Source organism: Anomaloglossus baeobatrachus, chromosome 1 (assembly GCF_048569485.1).
Source record: "Anomaloglossus baeobatrachus isolate aAnoBae1 chromosome 1, aAnoBae1.hap1, whole genome shotgun sequence".
NCBI classification, from domain to species: domain Eukaryota; kingdom Metazoa; phylum Chordata; class Amphibia; order Anura; family Aromobatidae; genus Anomaloglossus; species Anomaloglossus baeobatrachus.
The window spans coordinates 373,071,250-373,095,905 of record NC_134353.1 but is presented as its reverse complement, the minus strand read 5'-3'; the positions used below and the strand labels follow the sequence as shown (position 1 = coordinate 373,095,905).

General features: G+C 47.1%; 1 protein-coding gene across 1 annotated transcript; it reads right to left on the bottom strand.

Annotated features, from left to right (window-relative positions):
- Positions 1–1,207: 1,207 nt before the first annotated feature.
- On the bottom strand, positions 1,208–24,656 carry LOC142293284 (mpv17-like protein 2). Its single transcript, XM_075337817.1, has 5 exons — positions 24,304–24,656; positions 8,193–8,354; positions 7,533–7,609; positions 7,184–7,312; positions 1,208–1,409 (listed from the first exon to the last, which is right to left on the bottom strand). Exons 1-5 carry the CDS (start codon positions 24,488–24,490, stop codon positions 1,299–1,301), a joined length of 666 nt encoding a protein of 221 aa, XP_075193932.1. The 5' UTR covers positions 24,491–24,656; the 3' UTR covers positions 1,208–1,298.

The following is a 24,656-nucleotide window of genomic DNA, read 5'->3' as shown; positions in this document are numbered from 1 at the left end:
CCCCCAGATGGAAATCCTTCATCAGGACCCTCAGAGGTGGAATCAGCGTCCTCCTGATCAGAAGGGGTCGACTGGAGTCTCCTCTTTTTTGGAGGAGAGGGTCCAGTAGCAGGGCCAGGAGCAGGGCCAGGAACAGGGCCAGGAACAGGGCCAGGAACAGGGCCAGGAACAGGGCCAGGAACAGGGAGAGAAGCCAGTGAGGCCCTAATCTCCTGTTTCATCATGGACCGCAACTCATCTATCAGAGATGGTTGTTCGGCCCTAATAACCTGGTCCGTACATTGCTGGCAAAGCTTTTTATCCCATACTGCAGGGAGCTTCTTTATACAGATGGGACATTTTTTAATTTTGTCCACTCTGTCAGGTCTATCAGGCTTATCGGACTTGTCAGTTTTTTCTGACTTCTCAGGCTTCTCTGATTTCTCATTTCTGTCAGTTTTCTTGGTGGCCTTGTCCTCCTAGAAAACACAGAGCAGAGAGCCATAATCACTGATGAGACCTATGTCCGAGGGACCAGACCCCTCCATACTCACAGTAGCAGGGGGCACACTGGGTTCTGCAGAGGCAGCTGCAGCGGAAGACATGACAGGGAGCACGGTCTTACCATGATCTGATGTCTTCGTGGCAGCCCTTATGGACAAGGGCCTGCCTCCCCAGTGACGGTGCACGTTTCCCCGCCTCCCGCATCCGGTCCTGGGCAGGTCGAGTCGCAGTCGGCGTGCCTCCACGCTGCCTCCGCAAACCGGAAGCGCTCGACCGGAAGTCCGCAAGACCAGAAGTCCCGCCTCCGGGAGCACTTCCGGATCGCTCCGGCAGCGTGCATGCGGGAGGCGGCCGGCGGCTCAGGGAGGACGCCGGCCGGGGAGCTCAACAGCCTGCATCACCCCTCAGGAGGATCCGGAAGGCTGGAGCAGCGGTCCCCCACAGCGTGAGGGAACAGCAAGGGAGGAGCGGTGAAGGCCCGACCGATGCCGTCCGGCTGAAGGTAATAGGGGGGAGAAAAAAAAAAAAAAAAAAAAATATACTGCAGTTCGCCGGCCACCACAGCATAGGAGAAAAAACAAAACCTCTCCATGCCCCATGGGGACAGGAAAGACACTGGCTATGGGAGGTGGGAGGGTCCTTTTAAACCTCTTGAACTTCCTGTCCCAATTAGGGCGTGGAGAGACAACCTCCTATGCTGTCGTGGAAGGGACTAGAGAAATAATGTCTTAAGGCATTGCTATACAGCACATGAGCATGGCAAAATGGTACCATCCAAGCACAACGCGCGTGGAGGTGAAAATAGTTCTTTTCATTCATAACTTTTCATCGATGGTCTTTGGCAAAGGTGAGGACGTAGTGCAGAGCTTGTCCGGAGTACATACATTTCTATTATCAGCTTCCATGCCTGCTGGAGACTCTTCAACCTGCAATGCAAGGGGAAGGAAAGTCAATGTTACAGGAATTCCCGTTCTATATGGAACCCTGCTTCGGGGAACACACAGTACACACCAGTCAGTGACGCCTTCCATGCAGGAAAGTGACTCAACAAACCAGTTCCTCTTTGCTCTACATCTCCAGCATCCCTACAATGTAGGGTCAAAGATCCAGATTCCAACGCCATGTCACTTACTGGACTTCTTAGTGTAGTTTTAATATAATCATTGATTAATCAGCAGTAGATCATCATTACAGGACTGCTTGGCTACTGCAGGGTAGTTCAGCATATTCATAAGCTCTGTATAACCCAGCCCCCACCACTGATTGATAGCTGTGTACACTGTACATGGACAGACAGCTGCCAATTGGTGGTAGTGTGGGGGTTATACAGGGCTCAGTATTCAGAGAATTGCTAGATCTGCAGCAGATAAAACAGTGATTTTATCAAAATGATAGCAAACAGCCCAGTAAGTGACACATTGCTGGAATCAGGGTCTCTGCCCCTACATCATGCTACTCTCAGATGGTGTAGAAAAAAAATCTGGTAAAAAGTTCCCTTTAATAGGCAAGACAGCCATTAAACACTTGGATATACAAGTCCCGTCTGATCTTGTGCTCAATTATCTGCCCCTTCTCCGGTGTACTTTTCTTGGCCTTAAATCAGAGTAAATCGTATTTGTCATTGTTTGGCCACATAGACAGGGTGGAAACTAATATACTCCCCTGCTTTCCATGCCTCGGATCACACCTGATAATAGGCCCTCTTGTCCTAATCTTCCATCTCTTAAGGCCCCTTTACACATTGAGACTTTCTAGCAATTCCACCAGCGATCTCGACCTGGCCGGGATCGCTGGAAAGTCTCTGGTGAGCTGTCAAAAAAGCAGATCTGGCGAATGACGCAGCAGCGATACGGACCTGCAGAACGACCTCGCTGGAAAGGGAAGGCTAGCACGCTGGGTTGCTAACGATGTTGTTGTAACGGTGTCAAACACACTGATACATGCTGCGCAGCGGGAAACAAAGGACCAAAAAATGGTCCTGAACGACTTGTAGCGATCAGCGACCTCACAGCGGGGGCCACGTCACTGATGCGTGTCACACACTGCAATGTCGCTGGGGAGGTCGCTATTACGACACAAAACCGGTCATGTTACAGCCATATCGCTAGCGATATTGCAGTGTGTAAAGGGGCCTTTACCCTTCATCTCCTTCCAACCTAGCACATGTTGATAGTTGACAAAGGTTTGTAACAGACCTATGGTCATGATCCTCCTATTTAATAACACAGTTTCCTTCTGCAGTCAGACGAGACTCCTTATTATCGTCCTCTTCTAATATGAGGCTTTGTCATATTCTCCCTGGAATTTCTATACTGCCCTACTTTGAGAGCTAGAGAGCATGTTCTTACCCAGAGAGTAGGAGTATGGTATCAGCACAGTCAACTTCATACATGTCTTACAGTCACTCTAGGGGGTGTTACCACCATCTTCCGAGTCAACTGTATTGCAACCCACACCTCCCTCCCATGTGTTTTTTTCCCCTTTATATATCTCTTACTATAAGGACCAAGAGACTCTCTCTCTTCTTTCATAAGCTCACGGGAGCAGTGGTATTACCTTGCCCAGAGAAGATCAGCAAATTGTTACGACTGACAAATTATTTTTGACTTCCCGAGTGCAAGAAAAGAATCACAAGACTATTTCCAGATGGTGTAGGTGCCCAACAATGATACACAAGCTTCACCCTGTGGTGCCGCACGAGTTCTAGAGGTGCTTTACGTAGTAAGAGTATGGTAGTAACGCTCTAAGCTTCAGCCCTTTTGGCAAGACACCTTTGAATTATGCCATTTGGTCACCGGCATCAAAATTACACTTTTTCCAGAGGAGGGGCTTCTGCCTTTAAAGGGAACTCTTCATGTCCTCAATGCCCTCCAACACAGCAGTCACACCTGTATGATGAAATTCCCTGTCTAGCTGCCCTCTATAATGCTATTTACTTAACTCAATGTTTAACTATTTATAAGCTCCGCTATTCCTATGGCTATTAGGGCTTTAACTAGTTAATGGGGGAGTTAGTTCCCCAGACTAGTCGATGCTTTTTCCATGTTATCATGCCCCTGTGGACAATTTCCACAATCTGGTGTCATCTCCAGCTCCATGCGTGTGGCTCATATTTGTAGCATCACTGCACCACCAAAACTGGATGTACGCGTCCCGGCTTCAGAAACGTGCAATGTGAACGATAGCAAGGGCGGACGCCATTTTTCAGATTATGCGCAATGCGACTCTCTAAAGGACATGATAACATGGAAAAAGGGTTGACAAGTCTCAAGAAACTAAAGGGGGCTTTACACGCTGCGACATCGCTAATGCGGAGTCGTTGGGGTCACGGAATTTGTGACGCACATCCGGCCGCATTAGCGATGCCGTTGCGCGTGACACCGATAAGCGATTTTGCATCGTTGCAAAAACGTGCAAAATCGCTAATCGGCGACATGGGGGTCCATTCTTAAAAATAGTTACTGCAGCAGTAACGAAGTTGTTCCTCATTCCTGCGGCAGCACACATCGCTGCATGTGACGCCGCAGGAACGAGGAAGCTCCCCTTACCTGCCTCCCGGCTGCTATGCAGAAGGAAGGAGGTGGGCGGGATGTTACGTCCCGCTCATCTCCGCCCCTCCGCTGCTATTGGGCGGCGGTTCAGTGACGTCGCTGTGACGCCGCACGGACCGCCCCCTTAGAAAGGAGGCGGTTCGCCGGTCACAGCGACGTCGCCGGACAGGTAAGTATGTGTGACGGCTCTGGGCGATGTTGTGCGGCACGGGCAGCGATATACCCGTGTCGCGCAACAGATGGGGGCGGGTACCCACACTAGCGATATCGGGGACAGATATCGCAGTGTGTAAAGTAGCCTTAACACCCCATCGACTAGTCAAAGTCCTGATTAGCATAGGAAAAGCAGAGCTTATAAATCCTTTTTATAAACATGGAGTTAAGTGAATAATATTATACAGGGCTGGTTAGGCAGGGAATTTGGCTATACATATACATGCTGCTGGGTTGGAGGACATAGGAGACCTGACAGGTTTGTTTAATCATCGTTTCCATGTGAAGATTAAAAACTGCATTTAAAGTCACTTTCTGATTTCCACAAGCGTAGTGACCCACCTCGAGTCATTCAAAAGCCACTGATCCGCCCTCCAATAAGGAATGAGTGGTTGAAATGGACCATCTTTAATGAATGGATACATTTATGGCAGAGGATCACAATAGGGCGTTTGTGGTAAAGGATCATATTAGGTGGGACTTGTTTGATTTCTTTGGGGCTCTTTTAAAGAGGGCCCATTCGCCTGGAACTGGTTGAATAAATGAAATACCCTAAGTGTCACAGTTTTAGTAGAGCAATACAAGGAGTGTCTGCAGTTTTTCCTTCTTTGGGATGACTAGCACTCTTCCTTGGGCTAGCACTCTTAAGTTGGCTAGATGGATCATCGAATAATGTACATTCACTGCTCTCAGTAGGTGTTCCAATAGCTAGTTTCTTTTCCACTTCTTGAAAAATGTTTCATATTTTGTCTTTATCTTTATAACGGTCAGACCTTAATAAGCAACTGATTTTGTTGGTCTTAGGCCCCTTTCAGATGTCCGTGTGATATCCATTTTTAACATAGATGTCACACATGCCCATGTCATTCTAAGGTGTTACTCACACATCCGTGCTTTCACATAAACTGTGTGGCCCTGCACGTACACATTGAGACATGTCCGTTTTTTCTCCAGCAGCATGGGTGTCACACGGATCGCACACTGATGTGGTCTTTGTGATATCAGTGTGACACATACCGGAAAAAACACGTGTCTTTGAAATAAAATTATTTTCTATAATCACCTGCCTTAAGCATTCTGGTCTTCAGCCTGCTGTCACTTGCTTCCAAACCCCGCTCATTGCATTTTCACTGCATCACGGACCAGGAAGCAGCAGCATCACCAGAGACCTGAGCATCGGTGACAACATCGCAGGGGACACATGAATATCCAGCAGTGTGTGTGCGTTGACATCAGGAGGTCATCAGAGTATCCAATGAACTCGGATGACCTCCTGGCGACACCCTTGCTAATGTGGGTGTGGCAACAGTGACTTCACGGGTTCATTAGAGTTCATTTTGAACTCCGATTAACCCATGACGTTACTGCCGCAGGACCTGTGGTAGCGCGGGTGTCGTCAGGAGGTCATCCGAGTTCATTGGATACTCCGATGAACCAGTGACGTCACTGCTGTGCACACACACTGCTGAGGGCGCCCCTGCGCTGACCAGGGCTGAAATTATGAGGTCCAGGTCACCGCAGGGTGCACATGAAGCAGTCTGTGTGCCTCTAGGGGCTGTTCTCACAATCAATGAGGAATGTCCAGTTCTCGATTGAACGTGCCAGCAGTATTGGATCGACGTGGACCCCCCAATTTGATTACGGTGGAGCACGATTAGGGCTTTGACAGGGAAATAAATTGGAAAAGAGGGTGTGTCTCATCTTTATTGAATAATTTTCTCTTTTTATGACTTTACAGGTTCGCTTTTGGGGAACGTCGTGGGACCTCACAATGGATTACGGATTATGGATTTTGTAATTTTTTTTTTTTTTTAAAACAAAATTGGTGAACGAGGGTTGGAGTGGGGGGGGGGGAGGGGGGTTTGTTCAAATAAACGTTTTTATGCTTCTTTAAACTACTGGATTAGTAATTGTGCTGTCTGCTAGACGTCACCCATTACTAATACCATGGCATGATGCCAGGTGGAGCTGGCATCAACCCCACAAATATTACCCTGTTTGCCACCGCACCAGGGCAATGGGAAGAGCCGGGTCCAGCACTAAAATTGGCGCATCTAATGGATGCACCACTTCTGGGACGGCTGTGGTCTGCTATGGATAGGCTGAAAACGACCAAATAACCATGGCCCTTCCCACCCTAATAATATCAGCTCCCAGTTGTGTGCTGTACCTTGTCTGGTTTTAGTAAAATGGAGGGGACCCGACATTTTTTTATTTTTTTTTTTACATCAAATTTTTTTTTTTAAAAAAAAAAAAAGCGTGGGATCCCCTCTATTTTTAATAACCAGCCAAGACACACAGCAGACAGTTGAGGATTGCAGCCTGCAGCTGATGTTCCTGTGCTGGATAAGAAAATTGTGGAGGACCCCATGTCTTCTTTTTTTTTTTTTAAACAGCTGGCCAAGCCAGCTATCTCTATTGAGCTATTCTGTTTCTTTTTTTCTATTTTATATGTTTTTTCTTATTTTCTTTTTTATCTCTCTCTATTTTACCTGTTCTATTTTATCTGTTCTAGCTTTCGTTATCTATCTATAAGTTTTCAGGCTTTGCTCATCTTATACGAGGTACATATTAAAAAAAAACCCAAAAACATTAATTTCAGTATCATGGATTATTTTACCAGTACCAGTCACACAGATGTTACACGTATGCAAACACGGAAGTCACACGGATGACCATACCAGTACGTGTGGCTTGTACCAGTTTAAACATGGACGTCTAAATGGGCTTTAGAGGGACTCTATATCCCTTTGTAGGCTCTTTCAATGGCAAGAGATAGGTCAGATTCTCCTGGCCAAACACCTTTGCTCTCTATAGTGCCTACATCAGTATCTAGGTCACACACCCTTTGCTATAAATGTCAGAAGGATGAAATGTATGATTTTGTGATTTATTAAAAACACTGAAAATCAGAAGTTAAAAATAATAAGTCTTACCCTGTGTTTGAGGTATGACAGGTAGGTGTCCCAGCCTACTGTGATCACATTAATGTAAATGACACGATACTTGGGTGAGAGGAAGTAAAAGTTGATCATTTGGGCAGCAGGCCACACAGTCCAGTCAGCCTAAAAAAAGAAAAACCTCGTTAGTCACAACATGCATAGTAAGAACATAAATATAATCCAGATGATACCGCTCTCCTGTAAATGGACAGGTATATAAGAGGCTAGCCTAAAAATGAAAGCGGCTTTAACATACGAGTTTCGCTGCAAACAGCCTTAATCAGGTGTCTAATATAATGTAAATAATCTAATACAAACCATGAGTCAAATCACACACACGTACCTTATAAAACTCCCAGAACTTGCCTTTAAACTCAGCCAAGCTATCTTCCAATTTCTGTCCTTCCATTAGGCCCATACCTGTACACAGACAAAAAAGGGGAAAAAAAAAAAATAAAGGATTTGCGACCTGTCCTAATATATATGAACTTATTTCTTACACCGCAGTGTATGCAACAGGTATAGAGACCATGCTACAGCACTACCAGACATTGGGACTTGGGGTGTAAATTGCTAATGAACATAAAACTTTATTGTGGCCACTTATAGATACATAGATCCCACAGAAGGTAAATTGCTAAACATGGTGATTATATGACATCATCAATTGAAGCTTTTAAAATAAAATGTAGATTTTTTTTTTTTTTAACATTTTTAATGGGAGGGAGAGAAGGAGGGGAGTGGGAGTCAAATCGTTATATTTTAGAACATAGATAGCGTGGATGTATGCACCCCTAGGATGTGCACCATAAATACTGCTAACAGATTGCCAACGGAATTTAACAGGTTAACAGTGGGTCTGTTAGAAGCAGATGATGGCTGAATAACACAGCCATCATCTGCCGACAATAAAGCAGTCTGTTTCTAACCCCGCTTCAAAGAAGGGGACCAAATATATGAAGTATTGATCAGGAAGGTGTCTAATGCGGTGAGTAAATCTTACCTAAGAAGTACCATAGTCCTAGAAAAGGGGAAGCTGACAGTTGGTCAATTAGAACCTTTCGCAAAACTATTTTGATCCCACGGCCAGGAAAAGTCCGATCCAGCCAGGAATACCAGTAGTGCATCATGGGGCCCATAGAGCAACCTATAGCAAACATGCGACCTGCCAGGAAAATCAGAATAAAGGTCACGTTTCATTAAAATATGCCAGAACATCAAATCATACCTTTATTAAATATTACATTACAAGAAGAATAATATTTAACGTACACAATAAGCATTTTCTCACTGTAGGCTTGGAGAGGGATATTTCTACCAGAGGACTTAACCCCTTAATGACAGAGTTAGGGGCATTGACCCCTGGCAAACTATTTTGAAACGCGAGTAGGGTGTTACTGGTTACAATGGTGGTATTTATGCATGAGTTGCACTACTGAATAGCATTGTGCTTTCTGTTCACCATTTCTGCATTGGATGCACCGTATTTGGTATTTTATATGGATATAAATGGGTTTATACCTATTGATACTTACCTTATTATATGTCTACTAGTGATGAGGGAGCATTAAAATGCTAGAGTGGTTTTGACGCTAGGACCTGCTCGATTCGAGTAACGAGTATAATGGAAATCTATAAAGCACTTGAGAATTTTTCTGGCAGATCCAGGTAGAATGCAGAGGAGGCAAGAAAAATGGATGCGGAAGATGCCTGGACACATCTCTGACTCTAAGGTCAATGCAGGGAAGTTCAAAATTAAATACATTTTTTAAAAAAAAGCAAAACTGTGATGTCTCCCCATTTTTTGATAACCAGTCAAGGTAAAGCAGGCAGCTACAGGCTGGTATTATTAGGATGTAAAGATCCATGGTTATTTGGCCCCTCTCAGCCTAAAAATAGCAGCCTGTAGCCCTCCAGAATTGGCGCATCCATTAGATGCGCCAATTCTGGTGCTTTGCCGCAGCTCTTCCAAATTGCCCTGGTGCTGTGTCAATTGAGGTAATATTTTTTGGGGTTGATTTCAGCTCTGAATTTTTAGACTAATAATACTAGCCAGTAGCTGTCTGCTTTCCCTTAGCTAGTTATCAAAAAATAGGAATACACGCGGGTGTTTTGTTTTTTTTTTTTACTTATTTCTTAAATTAAACCAGCTTAAAAGAAGGGAATTTTGTTTACTTACCGTAAATTCCTTTTCTTCTAGCTCCAATTGGGAGACCCAGACAATTGGGTGTATAGCTATTGCCTCCGGAGGCCACACAAAGTATTACACTTAAAAGTGTAAGGCCCCTCCCCTTCTGGCTATACACCCCCAGTGGGATCACTGGCTCACCAGTTTTAGTGCCAAAGCAAGAAGGAGGAAAGCCAATAACTGGTTTAAAGACCAATTCAATCCGAGGAAACATCGGAGAACTGAACCATACCACATGAACAACATGTGTACCCGAAAAAAACAGAAAAACCCCGAGAAAACAGGGCGGGTGCTGGGTCTCCCAATTGGAGCTAGAAGAAAAGGAATTTACGGTAAGTAAACAAAATTCCCTTCTTCTTTTTCGCTCCTAATTGGGAGACCCAGACAATTGGGACGTCCAAAAGCAGTCCCTGGGTGGGTAAAAGAATACCTCGTGATAGGGCCGTCAAACAGCCCTTTCCTACAGGTGGGCAATCGCCGCCTGAAGGACTTATCTACCTAGGCTGGCGTCTGCCGAAGCGTAGGTATGCACCTGAAAATGCTTGGTAAAAGTATGCAGACTCAATCAGGTAGGTGCCTGACACACCTGCTGAGCCGTAGCCTGGTGCCGTAATGCCCAGGATGCACCCACGGCTCTGGTAGAATGGGCCTTCAGCCTTGAGAGAACCAGAAGCCCAGTAGAACTGTAGGTTTCAAGAATTGGTTCCTCGATCCCCCGAGCCAGGGTGGATTCAGAAGCTTGCGACTGTTTACGCCGACCAGCGACAAGGACAAAGAGTGCATCCGGGTGGCGCAGGAGCGCCATGCGGGAAGTAGAACCTGAGTGCTCTCACCAGAACCAACAGATGCAAATCCTTCTGAAATTGATGGACTGGACGAGGACACAAAGAAGGTGAGGTGATATCCTGATTGATATGAAAGTGGGATACCACCTTAGGGAGAAATTCCGGAATCGGACGCAGAACTACCCTGTCCTGGTGAAGGACCAGGAAGGGAGATTTGTATGAGAGCGTTGCTAGCTCGGAAACTCTCCTAAGAGACGAGACCGTTACTAGAAGGCCACTTCCCGAGAAAAGCGGGAAGGGAGACCTCTTTCAAAGGCTCGAAAGGCGGCATCTGGAGAGCAATTAGAACCTTGTTCAGATCCCAGGGCTCTAACGGCCGCTTGTACGGAGTGCTGAGACGACAAACTCCCCGTAGGAACGTGCGTACCTGAGGAAGTCGTTTCTGAAAAAATACAGATAGCGCTGAGACTTGTCCCTAAAGGGAACTGAGCGACAACCCTTTTTCCAACCTAGATTGCAGGAAGGAAGGAAACATAGACGATGCAACCGGCCAGGGAGAAACACCCTGCGCCGAGCACCGAGATAAGAATATCTTCCACGTCCTGTGGTCAATCTTGGCGGACGTTGGTATGCTAGCCTGTCTCATGGTGGCAACCACGTCCTGAGGTAATCCTGACGACACTAGGTTCCAGGACTCAATGCCACACCATCAGGTTGAGGGCCGTAGAATTCAAATGGAAGAATGGCCCTTGAGACAGCCAGTCTGATTGGTCTGGTAGTGCCCCCGGTTAGCCTACCGTGAGGCACCACAGAACCGGGAACCACAACATCCTCGGCCAATCTGTAGCGACGAGGATGGCGCGGCCGCAGTCGGTCCTGATCTAGCGCAGCACTCTTGGCAACAATGCCAGAGGTGGCACATAAGGTAGCTGGAACTGCGACCAATGCTGAACTAAGGCGTCTGCCGCCAGAGCTCGATGATTGTGAAACCGTGCCATGAAGCTGGCACATTGTTGTTGTGCCGTGACGCCATTAGATCGACGTCCGGCCTCTGTCAGCGGCGCCAGATCTCCCGAAACCCGTCCGGGTGAAGAGACCATACCCTTTCGGCCACACCCCGGCGACTTAGGAAGTCAGCTTCCTAGTTTTCCACGCCTGGGATGTGAACTGTGGATATGGTGGATGCCGTGTCTTCCACCCACATCAGAACCTGCCGGACTTCCTGGAAGGCTTGCCGGTTGCGCGTTCTTCCTTGGTGGTTGATGTATGCCACCGCTGTGGAGTTGTCCGACTGAAGTCGGATTTGCTTGCTGTCCAGCTGCTGTTGGAAGGTTTGTAGGGCAAGATACACTGCTCTGTGTTCAAGAACATTGATCTGAAGGGTGGACTCTTGCTGAGTCCACGTACCCTGAGCGCTGTGGTGGAGAAAAACTGCTCCCCACCCTGATAGACTCGCGTCTGTCGTAACTATCGCCCAGGATGGGGATAGGAAGGACCTTCTTTTTGACCATGAGGTGGGAAGAAGCCACCACCGTAGAGATTCCTTGGCCGCCTGAGAAAGAAAGACGACTCTGTTGAGGGAGGTCGACTCCCCGTCCCATTGGCGGAGAATGTCACATTGTAGTGGACGCAGATGAAACTGCGCGAAAAGAACTGCCTCCATTGCTACCATCTTACGTAGGAAGTGCATGAGGCGTCTCAATGTGTGCGACTGGTTCTTAAAGAAGAGATTGCAGCCCGTAGTGAATGCTGTTTGTCTAGCGGAAGCTTCACTATCGCTGAGAGAGTATGAAACTCCATGCCTAGATATGTTAGCGATAGGGTCGGGGTCGGATCTGACTTCAAAAAGTTGATGATCCACCCAAAACTCTAGAGAGTCTCCAGCGCAACGTTCGGGTAGTGTCGGCATGTTTCCTAAGAGAGTGCCTTGACAAGTAGATCGTCTAAATATGGGATCACAGAGTGACCCTGAGAGTGCAGGACTGTGACTACTGCTGCCCTGACCTTGGCGAAGACCAGTGGGACTGTCGCTAGCCGGAAGGTAGAGCTACGAACAGAAGGTGTTCGTCTCCTATAACGAAGCGTAGAAACGCTAGTGCTCTGGATCAATCGGCACGTGTGGATAAGCATCCTTGATGCCTAATGATGCTAGGAAATCTCCTTGGGACATTGAGGCGATGACATGGCGGAGGGATTCCATCCGGAACCGCCTGGTGTCCACGAGCTTGCTGAGCAGTTTTAGATCCAGAACGGGACGGAACGGCCCGTTCTTATAGGCACCGCAAAAAATTGGGGTAAAAACCGTGACCTTGTTCCTGAAGAGGAACGGGGGTCATCACTCTTTCTGCCTATAGAGTGCACCCTGTTTGCAGAAGAGCAGCGGCTCGGCCGGGAGGTGGAGAAGTTCTGAAGAATCGAGTTGGAGGACGAGAAGTGAGCTCTATCCTGTACCCGTGAGACAGAATGTCTCACACCCAACGGTCATTGACCTATGGCAGCTAAATATCGCCAAGGCGGGTGAGCCTGCTACCGACCGAGGATGCGGAGAGAGGAGGCCGCAAGTCATGAGGAAGCCGCCTTGGAAGCGGGTTTTCAGACTGTCTCTTTTTTGGGCGTGACTGAGCCCGCCAAGAATCTGAGCTCCTCTGATCCTTTTGAGTCCACATTGGACGAGGAAAAATGGGACCTGCCCGAGCCTCGAAAAGACCGAAACCACGACTGCCTCCTGCTCTGTTGGGGTTTGTTGTGTCCGGGCTGAGGAAAGGATGAATCCTTACCCCTGGACTGTTTAATGGTTACATCCAAACGCTCACCAAACAGTCGGTCAGCAGAAAAAGGCAACTGGTTAAGCAACCTTTTTTGGAAGCAGAATCTGCCTTCCATTCACTTAACGAGCAGACCAGGCTCTGCTTAAAAACACGGAGCAGCGGAGGCTACTGCCGTACGGTTCGCAGAGTCTAGTGCAACCTGAATCGCGTAAGAAACAAATGCAGACATTTGAGAGGTTAAGGATGCCACCTGCGGCACAGATGTACGTGTAACCGTGTCAATCTGTGTAAGACAAGCTGAAATAGCTTGGAGTGCCCCAAGGGTGAGAATGCTGGAGCCAACGGTGCGCCGACAGACTCATAGATGGATTTAGACCAGAGATCCATCTGTCTGTCAGTGGCATCTTTAAGTGCAGCTCCATCTCCCACTGCAACTATGGATCTAGCTACAAGCCTGGAGATTGGAGGATGCCGCTTGGGACACTGGGTCCAGTCCTTGACCACGTCAGGGGGTAGGGATAACGTGTATCCTAAGCCGTTTGGAGAAGCGCATATCTGGATAAGAGTGGTGTTCCTGGACTGCCTCTCTGAAGGCAGAGTGGTCCAGAAAAATACGTGAAGCTGACTCCTCCACTGGAGGAGCTGGGTGAGAAATAACCAACATTCTATTGATGGACGCTATAAGATTATTCACTATGGCGTCACCATTAGGTGTATCCAGATTGAGAGCGGTCTCAGGATCAGAATCCTGAGCCGCTACTTCCGCCTCATTACACAGAGAGTCCTTCTGCTAGGACCCTGATGAAACCGAGGGCCGCTCATAGTGAGCCCGCTTAGGCTGTCTGGGACTGACGTCTGTGCAGAGCCGTGACTCTGGGATGCGTGTGACATTCCCGGAGCTGTTAGTTGTTCACACTGAGGGGGGCCATGGATCAATGATTCAACAGTGCCCATGTTGTGAGAGACATGTCCGGACTGCTAGGCTTCTAGTATCATAGCCATAGTCTCAGAAAATCTGTCAGTAAATACTGCAGACACCGTCCTCATCCTCTGGCCATTAGCAGAGACTCCGGCTGAGTTGGATATAATGGGGGTCTATGTAACCTGCCGGCCGTATAGCCGTACATGCTGTACCGGCTGCATAGAAAAACATGTGGTTCTGCACCTTTGTTTTACACAGAGAATATGCTGATAACTCCTCCGCACAATCCAGGAGGGTATATACAACGTGCGACCAAACAGTGCAATGTATATAGTACAAGCATATCTATAAGTGCACTTCTGCACTAGTGGGGTTAGCACCACAGGTGCTGCTTAACGCCTGTTGCAGCGATTGTGTGACTAACAGAATGCCAGGGTCTTCCACACTTGTCTCTGTATCGTACAGAAACTGACACTAATGGCTGCCGGCGTCCTTGTAGAGAAGGAAGCCGTGGGCGTGCCTGAGAAAGTGCGGGAATCCGGTTTCACAGTGCACACAGTGAGAGGGGTGGAGTATGCAAAACATACTCCAGCTCTCAGCGCTGCTGTGCTATGCAGCGTCACGCCCCTACCCTGACTGTCAGGCCTGTGGGCGGTAACGAAGGGAGACTAGGCCCAGAAGCCGGGGACTCGAGTTAATAAGCGCGGCCGGCATATCAGTGCTGGCCGGCGCGGAAGTCCCCGGCGCACCACAAATCCCAGCGGCGCCTTAAATAAAAATGGCAGCGGCGGTTAGCGCAGTAGTCACCCAATACACTAACACACCCAGCAACGCTGTGGTGTGCGATGGCACTAGTGCGGACAGCGCCGCTGTCCCTGGCGCACTAACACACCCAGCAGTGCTGCCGTGTGTCTGCGCGGTCCCCACAGGGACACAGAGTACCTCCATGTAGCAGGGCCATGTCCCTGAAGATACTCCGCTCCATGTCCAGCAGATACCAGGGGCTGTGGATGGAGCACGGTCTCAGTGCCTGGAGACCGATAGAATCCCACTTCACCCAGAGCCCTGTAAAAAGGGATGGGGAAGGAAGCAGCATGTGGGCTCCAGCCTCCGTACCCGCAATGGGTACCTCAACCTTAACAAACACCTCCGACATGAAGTGGGGTGAGAAGGGAGCATGCTGGGAGCCCTGTATGGGCCCTCTTTTCTTCCATCCGACATAGTCAGCAGCTGCTGCTGACTAAACAGTGGAGCTATGCGTGGATGTGTTGCCTCCTTCGCACAAAGCACAAAACTGGTGAGCCAGTGATCCCACTGGGGGTGTATAGCCAGAAGGGGAGGGGCCTTACACTTTTAAGTGTAATACTTTGTGTGGCCTCCGGAGGCAATAGCTATACACCCAATTGTCTGGGTCTCCCAATTAGGAGCGAAAAAGAAATAACTTTTAGTGCCTCAAGAAAGTGTTACGTCACCGCCGGAGTCTGCTCCAGCGACTTCTGCTCCGATCGGCAGGCGACGCCGTGTTCCTGCCATGGATGGTGCTGGTGATGGGAGAGAAGTCGATGCCAGCGGCACCAGTGGGCGCAGGCTCCGATCATCCACTGGGCTGGGTTAGCTTAGGATCTGCAGTACCGCTGGCTGACTGTGGGTGGCATGTGTCTTCCAGCTGAAGTTGCCAGCGTTCAGCTACAGCCAATGGGAAGACACCACAGCCTTATTTCCCCTCCTGTCACATGATCACTGCCGGATATAGTTCTGATTTTCCTGGCTCCTGTTACGTCCTATTCTGTTTGGTGATTCCTGTGTGTTGACTTCTGCGTGTTTTGACTACCCTTCTGCCTACTGTTTTTGTACCTTGCTGCCCGACCCGGATCTGACCTCTGCTACGTTTACGGACTACGTCACTGCCTGCCGATTCTGTCCCTGTTCCGCAATTCCTGGTTTGACCCTGCCTGACTACTACTCTCATCAAACTGCAGCCTTCCACAGGTAGTGATCTCCAGTTCCCGGTGTAATTCTAAATCCCTGTATAGGGGGTTAAAGGGTTTCAGGGTTCTGGGAGTCCTACTTGGTGAGTGGCTTCCCTCTAGCCTCCCTTTTACAGTCCATCTGAGTCTGTGGATCCAGGCAGGCGTTACATTATATCTGACCATCTAACCAGGAGAGAAAAAAAAAAAAAAAAAATGGATTCTCTCCATGCTGTGCTAAATCAGGTGCACACCCTTTCTGGGCTTGTACATGGACACAGCAAGTGCAGGACCTCAGGTCTGCTCAGGTCCAAGCCCCCGCTGCAGTACCTACCTCAGCATGTCCAGAGTCCCGTCGACTGCAAGGGAGCAGATCACGTGGTGGAGTGCCTGGATCAGAGAGGCAATCGCTTCCAAGGCAGCAGCACCACCTGAGCGGACCCCAGGATACCCGCTCAGGTGCCCAGGTACTTCCTGCAGACCCTATGAGGTTAATGTTACCTGTCTCATTGTCTCACCAGGGAAAATCTGTACGTATGCAGGCCTTTGTTGATTGTGGCTCTGCTGCTAATTTTATAGACACTATTGTAGCAAAAGAGCTGGGTTTGACTTTGCTCAGGTTAAATGCACCTATTAGAATATCTGCTATCAATAGTACACCTCTCACCCAGGGTGTGGTTACTTTTGTAACTCCAGAGATCTTCATGCTTGTTGGTGCTCTGCATGTAGAATCTGTCATTTTTTGTTCTTGAGAATCTGATGTCAGCAGTGGTATTGGGCATGCCTTGGATGCGTCAACATAACCCCGTCATAGACTGGCATCAGGGTGAGAGTGTGCGATGGAGCCCTGAGTGTCAGGAGACGTGCATGTCTTTATCTGTGAACCTGACTAGAGCTGAACATATCTTCATACCTTATGCATTCAGGGAATTTGCTGATGTGTTTTCTGTATCTGAATCTGAAAATTTACCTCCGCACAGAGATTATGACTGCCCCATAGATTTGGTCCCCAATTCCCGACTCCCCAAGGGTAAAATGTATAATCTTTCTGGTCCGGAGCGTCAGGCCATGAAAGATTATATAGCAGACAGTCTGCACAGAGGGTTCATCAGACCATCCAGGTCACCAGTCGGCGCTGGATTCTTTTTTGTTGATAAGAAAGATGGTGGCCTCAGACCTTATATTGACTACCGTGAACTGAATGCTATTACTGTAAAGAATCAGTACCCTCTGCCACTCATCCCCGATCTGTTTAACCAGCTCATAGGAGCTCGGTGGTTCACCAAGCTTGATCTCAGGGGAGCATATAACCTTATCCATATCAGAGAAGGTGATGAGTGGAAAACTGCATTTAATACTCCAGAGGGACATTATGAGTACCTAGTAATGCCTTTTGGATTAAGTAATGCGCCGGCTGTGTTCCAGAACTTTGTTAATGACATTTTCAGAGATATTTGTGGTCAATATGTGGTGGTCTATCTGGATGACATCCTGATTTATTCTCCTGATGCTACGTCACATGTCCAACATGTCCGCACTGTACTCCAGAGACTCAGGGAGAATTCCCTATTTGCTAAATATGAGAAATGTGTTTTTTTTTTTTAGGCAGAGGTTAATTTCCTGGGTTATATATTGTCTGCAGAAGGCTTCCGCATGGATCCCTCTAAGCTTCAACCGATTAAGGAGTGGGTGCAACCCAAGTCTCTGAAAGCCTTGCAGCGTTTCCTTGGATTCGCTAATTATTATCGCAAATTCATTAGAGATTTTTCCAAAATTGCCAAACCCCTCACCGATTTGACTAAAAAGGGGGCTGATGTGGTTAATTGGAAGCCAGAGGCGATCCATGCCTTCTCAAAATTAAAAGGATGTTTCTCCTCAGACCAGATTCTGGTTCAGCCTGACCTTAGGCGTCCGTTTATTGTGGAAGTCGATGCATCCGAGGTTGGAGTAGGAGCGGTGCTATCACAAGGTACTCCGTCTCTCACTCAGCTTCGTCCTTGTGCCTTCTTTTCCCGCAAGTTTTCTCCCACAGAGAGAAATTATGACATTGGTAATCGTGAGCTGTTGGCTATTAAATGGGCCTTCGAGGAATGGCGCCACTTCCTCGAAGGCGCCAAACATAAGGTCACAGTCATCACAGACCATAAGAACCTCACTTATCTGGAATCTGCTAAGAGACTCAATCCTAGGCAAGCTAGGTGGGCATTGTTCTTCTCCAGATTTGATTTTGTGGTAACATTCCGGCCCGGTACCAAGAACACCAGAGCTGATGCACTTTCCCGTAGCTTCTGTCCCTCTCAGTCCGAAGACTCTGAACCAGTGCATATTCTAGCTAAAGGCATTATTATGTCATCGGTTTCCTTAGATTTGATAGAAGAGGTCCATAATACCCAAGACCAAGCTCCTGAAACCACCCCTGTCCATAAACTGTTTGTTGCCCCCTCACTGCGCCTACGGGTACTCCAGGAATCCCACAATTCTGTGCTGGCAGGTCACCCTGGTATCGGCAATACCCTCCAATTAGTAACCAGGAATTTTTGGTGGCCAACCGTAGCGAAAGATTGTAAGGAATATGTACTGGCTTGTGAAACTTGTGCTCGAGCCAAGACACCCCGTACCCGCCCTGCCGGATTTCTCCAGTCCCTACCTACTCCAGTAAGCCCTTGGACACATCTCTCCATGGACTTCATCACTGACCTTCCACCCTCAGAAGGGAAGACTTTTATCTGGGTAGTAGTGGATAGATTCAGCAAACAGTGTCATTTTGTTCCTCTGTCCGGATTACCCAATTCTGAAACTCTTAGCAAGTTGTTTATTAGGCATATTGTGCGGTTACACGGGGTTCTGGAAAATATTGTTTCTGACCGAGGAACACCGTTTGTCTCAAAATTCTGGAGGGTGTTTTGTAAAAAGATCCATATAAAGCTATCTTTTTCATCTGCCTACCACCCAGAGACCAATGGTCAGACCGAACGTTCCAATCAAACCCTTGAACAATATCTCCGGTGTTATGTCTCTGACCGTCAGTCTGATTGGGTGGAATATCTGCCGCTAGCTGAGTTCGCTATCAATAATCAGTATCAGGAATCCATCAAGACTACCCCCTTTTTCTGCAATTTAGGGTTGCATCCACGTTTTGGTTCCTTTTCTTCCGCTGTGGTGGATACTCCTGAGGCTGACTCAACTGTGGACAAATTAAAGGCTATCTGGTCTGAGGTGAAAAAGAACCTGAAGAAGGCAAAGGTTGGTCAAGCCTCCTCTGCTAATAAGAGACGTTCCAAGGGCCCTAGCCTTGGAGTTGGGGACAAGGTATGGTTATCCACACAGAATATTAAACTCAAGGTCCCTTCTGCTAAGCTGGGTCCGAGATTTATTGGACCTTACGAGATAATCGAGGTAATTAATCCCACAGCTTTCCGCCTGCAACTCCCCCCATCCTTCAAGATATCGAATGTGTTCCATAAGTCCCTCCTCAAGTTATATCGTGTCCCCATTCACCCAGTCAGTGATCCTCCTCCTCCTGTTTTGGTGGAAGGTAACTTGGAGTATGAGGTACAGAGAATACTTGATTCCCGTATTGTCAGAGGGGCGGTACAGTATTTGGTGCATTGGAGGGGTTACGGCCCCGAGGAGAGGTCATGGGTCCCTGCGAGCGATGTTCATGCTAGGGGTCTGGTCCGACGGTTTCACCTCCAATTTCCTGGGAAGCCGGGTTTTGAGGGTCCGGAGGCCCCTCGTGTGGGGGGGGGGGGTACTGTTACGTCACCGCCGGAGTCTGCTCCAGCGACTTCTGCTCCGATCGGCAGGCGACGCCGTGTTCCTGCCGTGGATGGTGCTGGTGATGGGAGAGAAGTCGATGCCAGCGGCACCAGTGGGCGCAGGCTCTGATCATCCACTGGGCTGGGTTAGCTTAGGATCTGCAGTACCGCTGGCTGACTGTGGGTGGCATGTGTCTTCCAGCTGAAGTTGCCAGCGTTCAGCTACAGCCAAGGGGAAGACACCACACCCTTCTTATTTCCCCTCCTGTCACATGATCACTGCCGGATATAGTTCTGATTTTCCTGGCTCCTGTTACGTCCTATTCTGTTTGGTGATTCCTGTGTGTTGACTTCTGCGTGTTTTGACTACCCTTCTGCCTACTGTTTTTGTACCTTGCTGCCCGACCCGGACCTGACCTCTGCTACGTTTACTGACTACGTCACTGCCTGCCGATTCTGTCCCTGTTCCGCAATTCCTGGTTTGACCCTGCCTGACTATTACTCTCATCGGACTGCAGCCTTCCACAGGTAGTGATCTCCAGTTCCCGGTGTAATTCCAAATCCCTGTATAGGGGTTAAAGGGTTTCCGGGTTCTGGGAGTCCTACTTGGTGAGTGGCTTCCCTCTAGCCTCCCCTTTACAGCCCATCTGAGTCTGTGGATAAAGGCAGGCGTTACAGAAAGGCACTAAAAAGGGTGCACGTGTAAAACCCTGCTCTAATCTAATCTCTCCCTCCTACATCAACTCTCCCTGAACTGCTCTGTGCCGAATATTGCACTCCCGGGTCTCCTAAGACCTAATCATGCGATCGGGTTGATCACAGCAATGCCAGTAGTCAACGTGGTTATGGCATTACCGTGTATGGCTGCAAACCCCACGTTTAGTGGGTAAAAATCATCCATAAAACGTACGGTGGGGACTCTAGTATGGTGCCCAAGTACCTGTATACTCGGCAGAGTATCAAGTGTGCTAAGCACCCCAATGTTCGATAAAGTAACGAGCAGTGCTGAGCACTGTCGCCCATCACAAATGTCTACTATGTGATACATCCACTCTACTTTAATGGAGTACCCAAAGAAGAAAAAATCTGTACAACGACTTAATGCAAAAGACTTAAATTTTATTAATACAAAAGCATGATAGCAAATGGACAATATATAAAAAAGTAGGTACAGGTACATAACCCTGAATCAACTGCAGTAAATAGATAAGACGTACCTATGAGTGTAGTGAGAGCCCAAAACCCCGACCTATAGGTTTCGGTGTCAATCCTTCTTCCGGGGGTACGTCTTATCTATTTACTGCAGTTGATTCAGGGTTATGTACCTGTTTACCTCGTATTATTGATTTTATTACATCTTGGATTAACTGCATAGGAGCACTGTTGGTTTGCTTGTAATCAGTCCAGCCTTGGGCTGTCTGCTTCATGAATAGGCCCTGGTTGTGCACTCATGAATTCATTTACTATGTGCTCCTATACGCCTTGTATGTGGTGAGGGCGCCACCTGCTGGCATATACCACCTGTCTCTACTTTTTTATATATTGTCCATTTGCTATCATGCTTTTGTATTAATAAAATTTAAAGTCTTTTGCATTAAGTCGTTGTACAGATTTTTTCTTCTTTGTTTACTAAATATTCTGTATATGGCTGTATCCATATTATAAACATGGCACGGGATCGGCCGTGTCTTTTGGTATTGTGTATTTTTATTTTAATGGAGTACCATATACTATCTCCTGAGGTACCTAAACAATAGAAACCCCCACAAATGACCCCATTTTGGAATCTAAACCCATCAAGGAATTCTTCATTGTGGGTTGAGCACGTTTAGCTTGTTTCATTTGATTCAAACTTTTTAAAATGCGAAAATGAAAATTACGTTTTTCCGCTAAAATGGTGTTATAGCCCCAAACTTTTAATTTTGACAATGGGCAATAGGAGAAAACGAACCCCAAAATTTGTTAGAAAAATTTTCCCCAAACACAATGAATAGCCCATATGTGGTCTAAAACTGCTGTGTTGGCACGTCAGGGCTTGTAACGGAAATTGTGTAATTTGATTTTTGGAGTGTAAATTTGTCTGCAATAGATTGTGGATGCCATGTTGCATTTACAGAATCCGTAACATGCCAAAACAGCAGAAACCCCCACAAGTCACCCTATATTGGTGTCTAGACCCCTCAAGGAATTCATCTTTTGGTATGCTGAACTTATTAGCCTACAGGTGATTCGCAAAACGTCATAACATTCAGATTTGAAAACAAAAAATAACGCTTTTTCCCACTGTTTTAACACCAAATTTATAATTTTTGAAAGGATAATAGAAGAAAATAGAATCCATAATTTATTTTTTTTTGAGGGTTCAGGAACAGTCACTTTTCCAGAGTCAATAACAATGGAAGGAACACCCACCACAGCAGTACGGAGTGTAGATTTAATTAAATGTCATTGACTGATTATTTTTATTATGATACATGTGGAATAAAGAAGTTATTGCAATCTATTGTGGCTAATAATTTTATTTTTACACAATATGGACATATACAGGAGAATATATGGAATGCACTAAAAAGGTTTCATTTATGCTAGCTGTATGGGTAGAGACTGGGGCATGTGGTCAGAACAGACTGCATTGCACCGCATCTCCCCTTATTCCATGTCAGAAACTCCTGCTGGGAGTAACAGAGGTGCATAGGCTGACAGAGACCAAAACAAGTCCAAATGACTCCTGAAATGATCCACAGTGTAAATGAAGCCACAATGTGAAAAAATTGGCACGTTGCCCAGAAGCAAAATGGCGCTGACTCCCCTGACTGAGCGGTCATGTGATCGTGAGTGGTCATGTGACTGAAAATGGGTGGATTCTGGTTGACGAGACTAATAAAGGAAACATGTGTTATGGTGTACACGCCGAGCTGCAAGAGGTGCGTGGGCCAGTCTGAAGCTTACAGGTGATTGTATGGAAACAATAATGAAATGTGATTATGTGAATTAGAATGCCTTTATATACCCCTTTCTGACACATGGTATGAACACTGTTGGAAAAAGGTCAGCCTTTGACCGAAACGTCTTGTGATATGGGCCATTCAAGAAGATTTTATGTGCAAGAGAAGTTGAGTGCTGCTCTCTGATTCTGAGTAGGATGCTGTTGTGAAGGATTTTGCACCCAAGTTATTTTTAAGTGCTGCTCTGAAAATTGTTTCATATTATATAATATATATATAATATTTTTATTTTTTTTTTACATAGAAGCTGTGTTTTTAGTTGCAAAACAGGTTTATGTGATTTGTGATCTTTTTATTTACACATATTAATGTAATTTTTCTTTTACTTTTTCTCCTTAGTCCCACTGTGGAACATGAATATTCTTTACTGTTATTGTTGGTCTCGTGCATTGTAGTACTCTTGTCCTGCAGTGCCCAAGACCTGTCAGTGTTTCATTGACTGTGCCTGTTAGACCCTGCTTATAACAGGTTCTAACAGGCCACCGTACCCTTGTTTAATCAGATGACCTTGGGTATCATGGCAACTGCCATCCGTGATTACGACTGCAGGGTACTATAGTGTGAAAGGGCGTCTTTAAACCTTTTAACTACTTAGATGATGCTGTCGCAATTAACAGCAGAATTTAAAGGGTTAATTAACCCCAGTCTGTTTCAAAAGTTTTTGGCCCCAGTTGGGGCCGGTGCTCAAGGGTGTCAGCTGTCATATTCAGGGGGATTTTCGCGAGCAGGGGGACGCTATTTATTTATTCCTCATTGCCCTTTTAAAATGCGAGTGAAAAAGGCTCCAAAGAGAACCAACCAAACGCCAGGATTTTATGATATGAAGTAAAGGCAGTGCCATACTGGCACTAACATGCTGAATCCAGGCATACATGTTATAAAAAGATCAGATGCTTGGTTGATGAAATATCTTTACTCAAAGTTGCAGAAATGCCCTGCACTTTGATTGACGGGTGGGAGCCTTTGTGAGTTGGGTCCTCGGCGTTTATTCCCCCTTCGACGTCCTACTGGCTTGCCCCCTTTTCTTTGAGTATCGCGTTTGCACCGCCATTGCTGTTGTTGGCGGTGCGTGCGCAGTGCCAAAATAATTCTGTCTTCAATAAAATGGCGATGGAGTCCATGCATGCGGGTACTACGATCTCCGGCGCCATATTATTGAAGACAGAATTACGGTGGAAATGCACACGCACCGCCAACAGCAATGGAGGTGATATATTGAAATAAAGAAAAGGGAGCAAGCCAAGAGGACACTGGAGGAGGAATGCGTTTTAATGAGTAACTGAGGTCGTTAAAGGGGTTGCCCAATAAAAACGAGTTGTCAAGATCCAGCCAATCACTAAGCTCAGTAGATCATACTATCTAAATGTAAAGCTGATGAGCTTCCAGACTGGCTGCTGCACCATCCGATACATGATGTCAGCACCACAGACCATAGCAGATGCCAGGAGAAACCAGACCTGGAGATGGACTTAGCACTATTGTAGTCAGCTGGCTGCTGCAGCCAATCACAGGCTTCAGCTGTCCTGGCAACTTTCTGAATGGACCAGACAAGGTTTCTGGATCCAGCATAGACATCCAGAGCAGCCTGCGCTGCATCCACGGCGAGTTTGCCTATGTTTCTGGCTTTAAAAACATCCATGCCTAAAAAAATAAAAACCTGTTCTTCAATGTCCGCCAACTTCGTTCAGTAGTTCATTACTTAATCATTACAGAGCATTTACCTGTCCGCATCCAGTCTCGCTGTCTATCTGAATTTCTTCTCAGCTCCCGCGTCTGCTGAATGGTATCACCAATGCCCAGCAATGCTCCACAGCTTACGGTGTTGGTGACCAACAGAAATCGTCCCCTAAAGAAAGGCTTCCAACAGCCCGATAGTCGAGCTAGCAGCACTCTACCCTGGGGAAGCATCCTGTCCGAATGTTACTAACTGATGGATACTGCCCCACATGGGCCTGGGACAGTGCTCGCTGAGGATTACCTGTAGAGTACAGAAAATAATGAGTGAGTAAAGTATGTCCCAACCATATCACATCCGCTCATTGACATTTCAACTCCTAATGGAACTGCCACTTTC

Bases quoted from the DNA above. Each gene is read 5' to 3' on its own strand.
- LOC142293284 (XM_075337817.1), bottom strand. From the start codon at position 24,490: ATGCTTCCCCAGGGTAGAGTGCTGCTAGCTCGACTATCGGGCTGTTGG. The intron at 8,355-24,303 runs GTAAATGCTCTG...TTTTCCTGGCAG, and splicing joins GCGAGACTGGATGCGGACAG to GTCGCATGTTTGCTATAGGT. The intron at 7,610-8,192 runs GTAAGATTTACT...GTCTGTGTACAG, and splicing joins AGGACTATGGTACTTCTTAG to GTATGGGCCTAATGGAAGGA.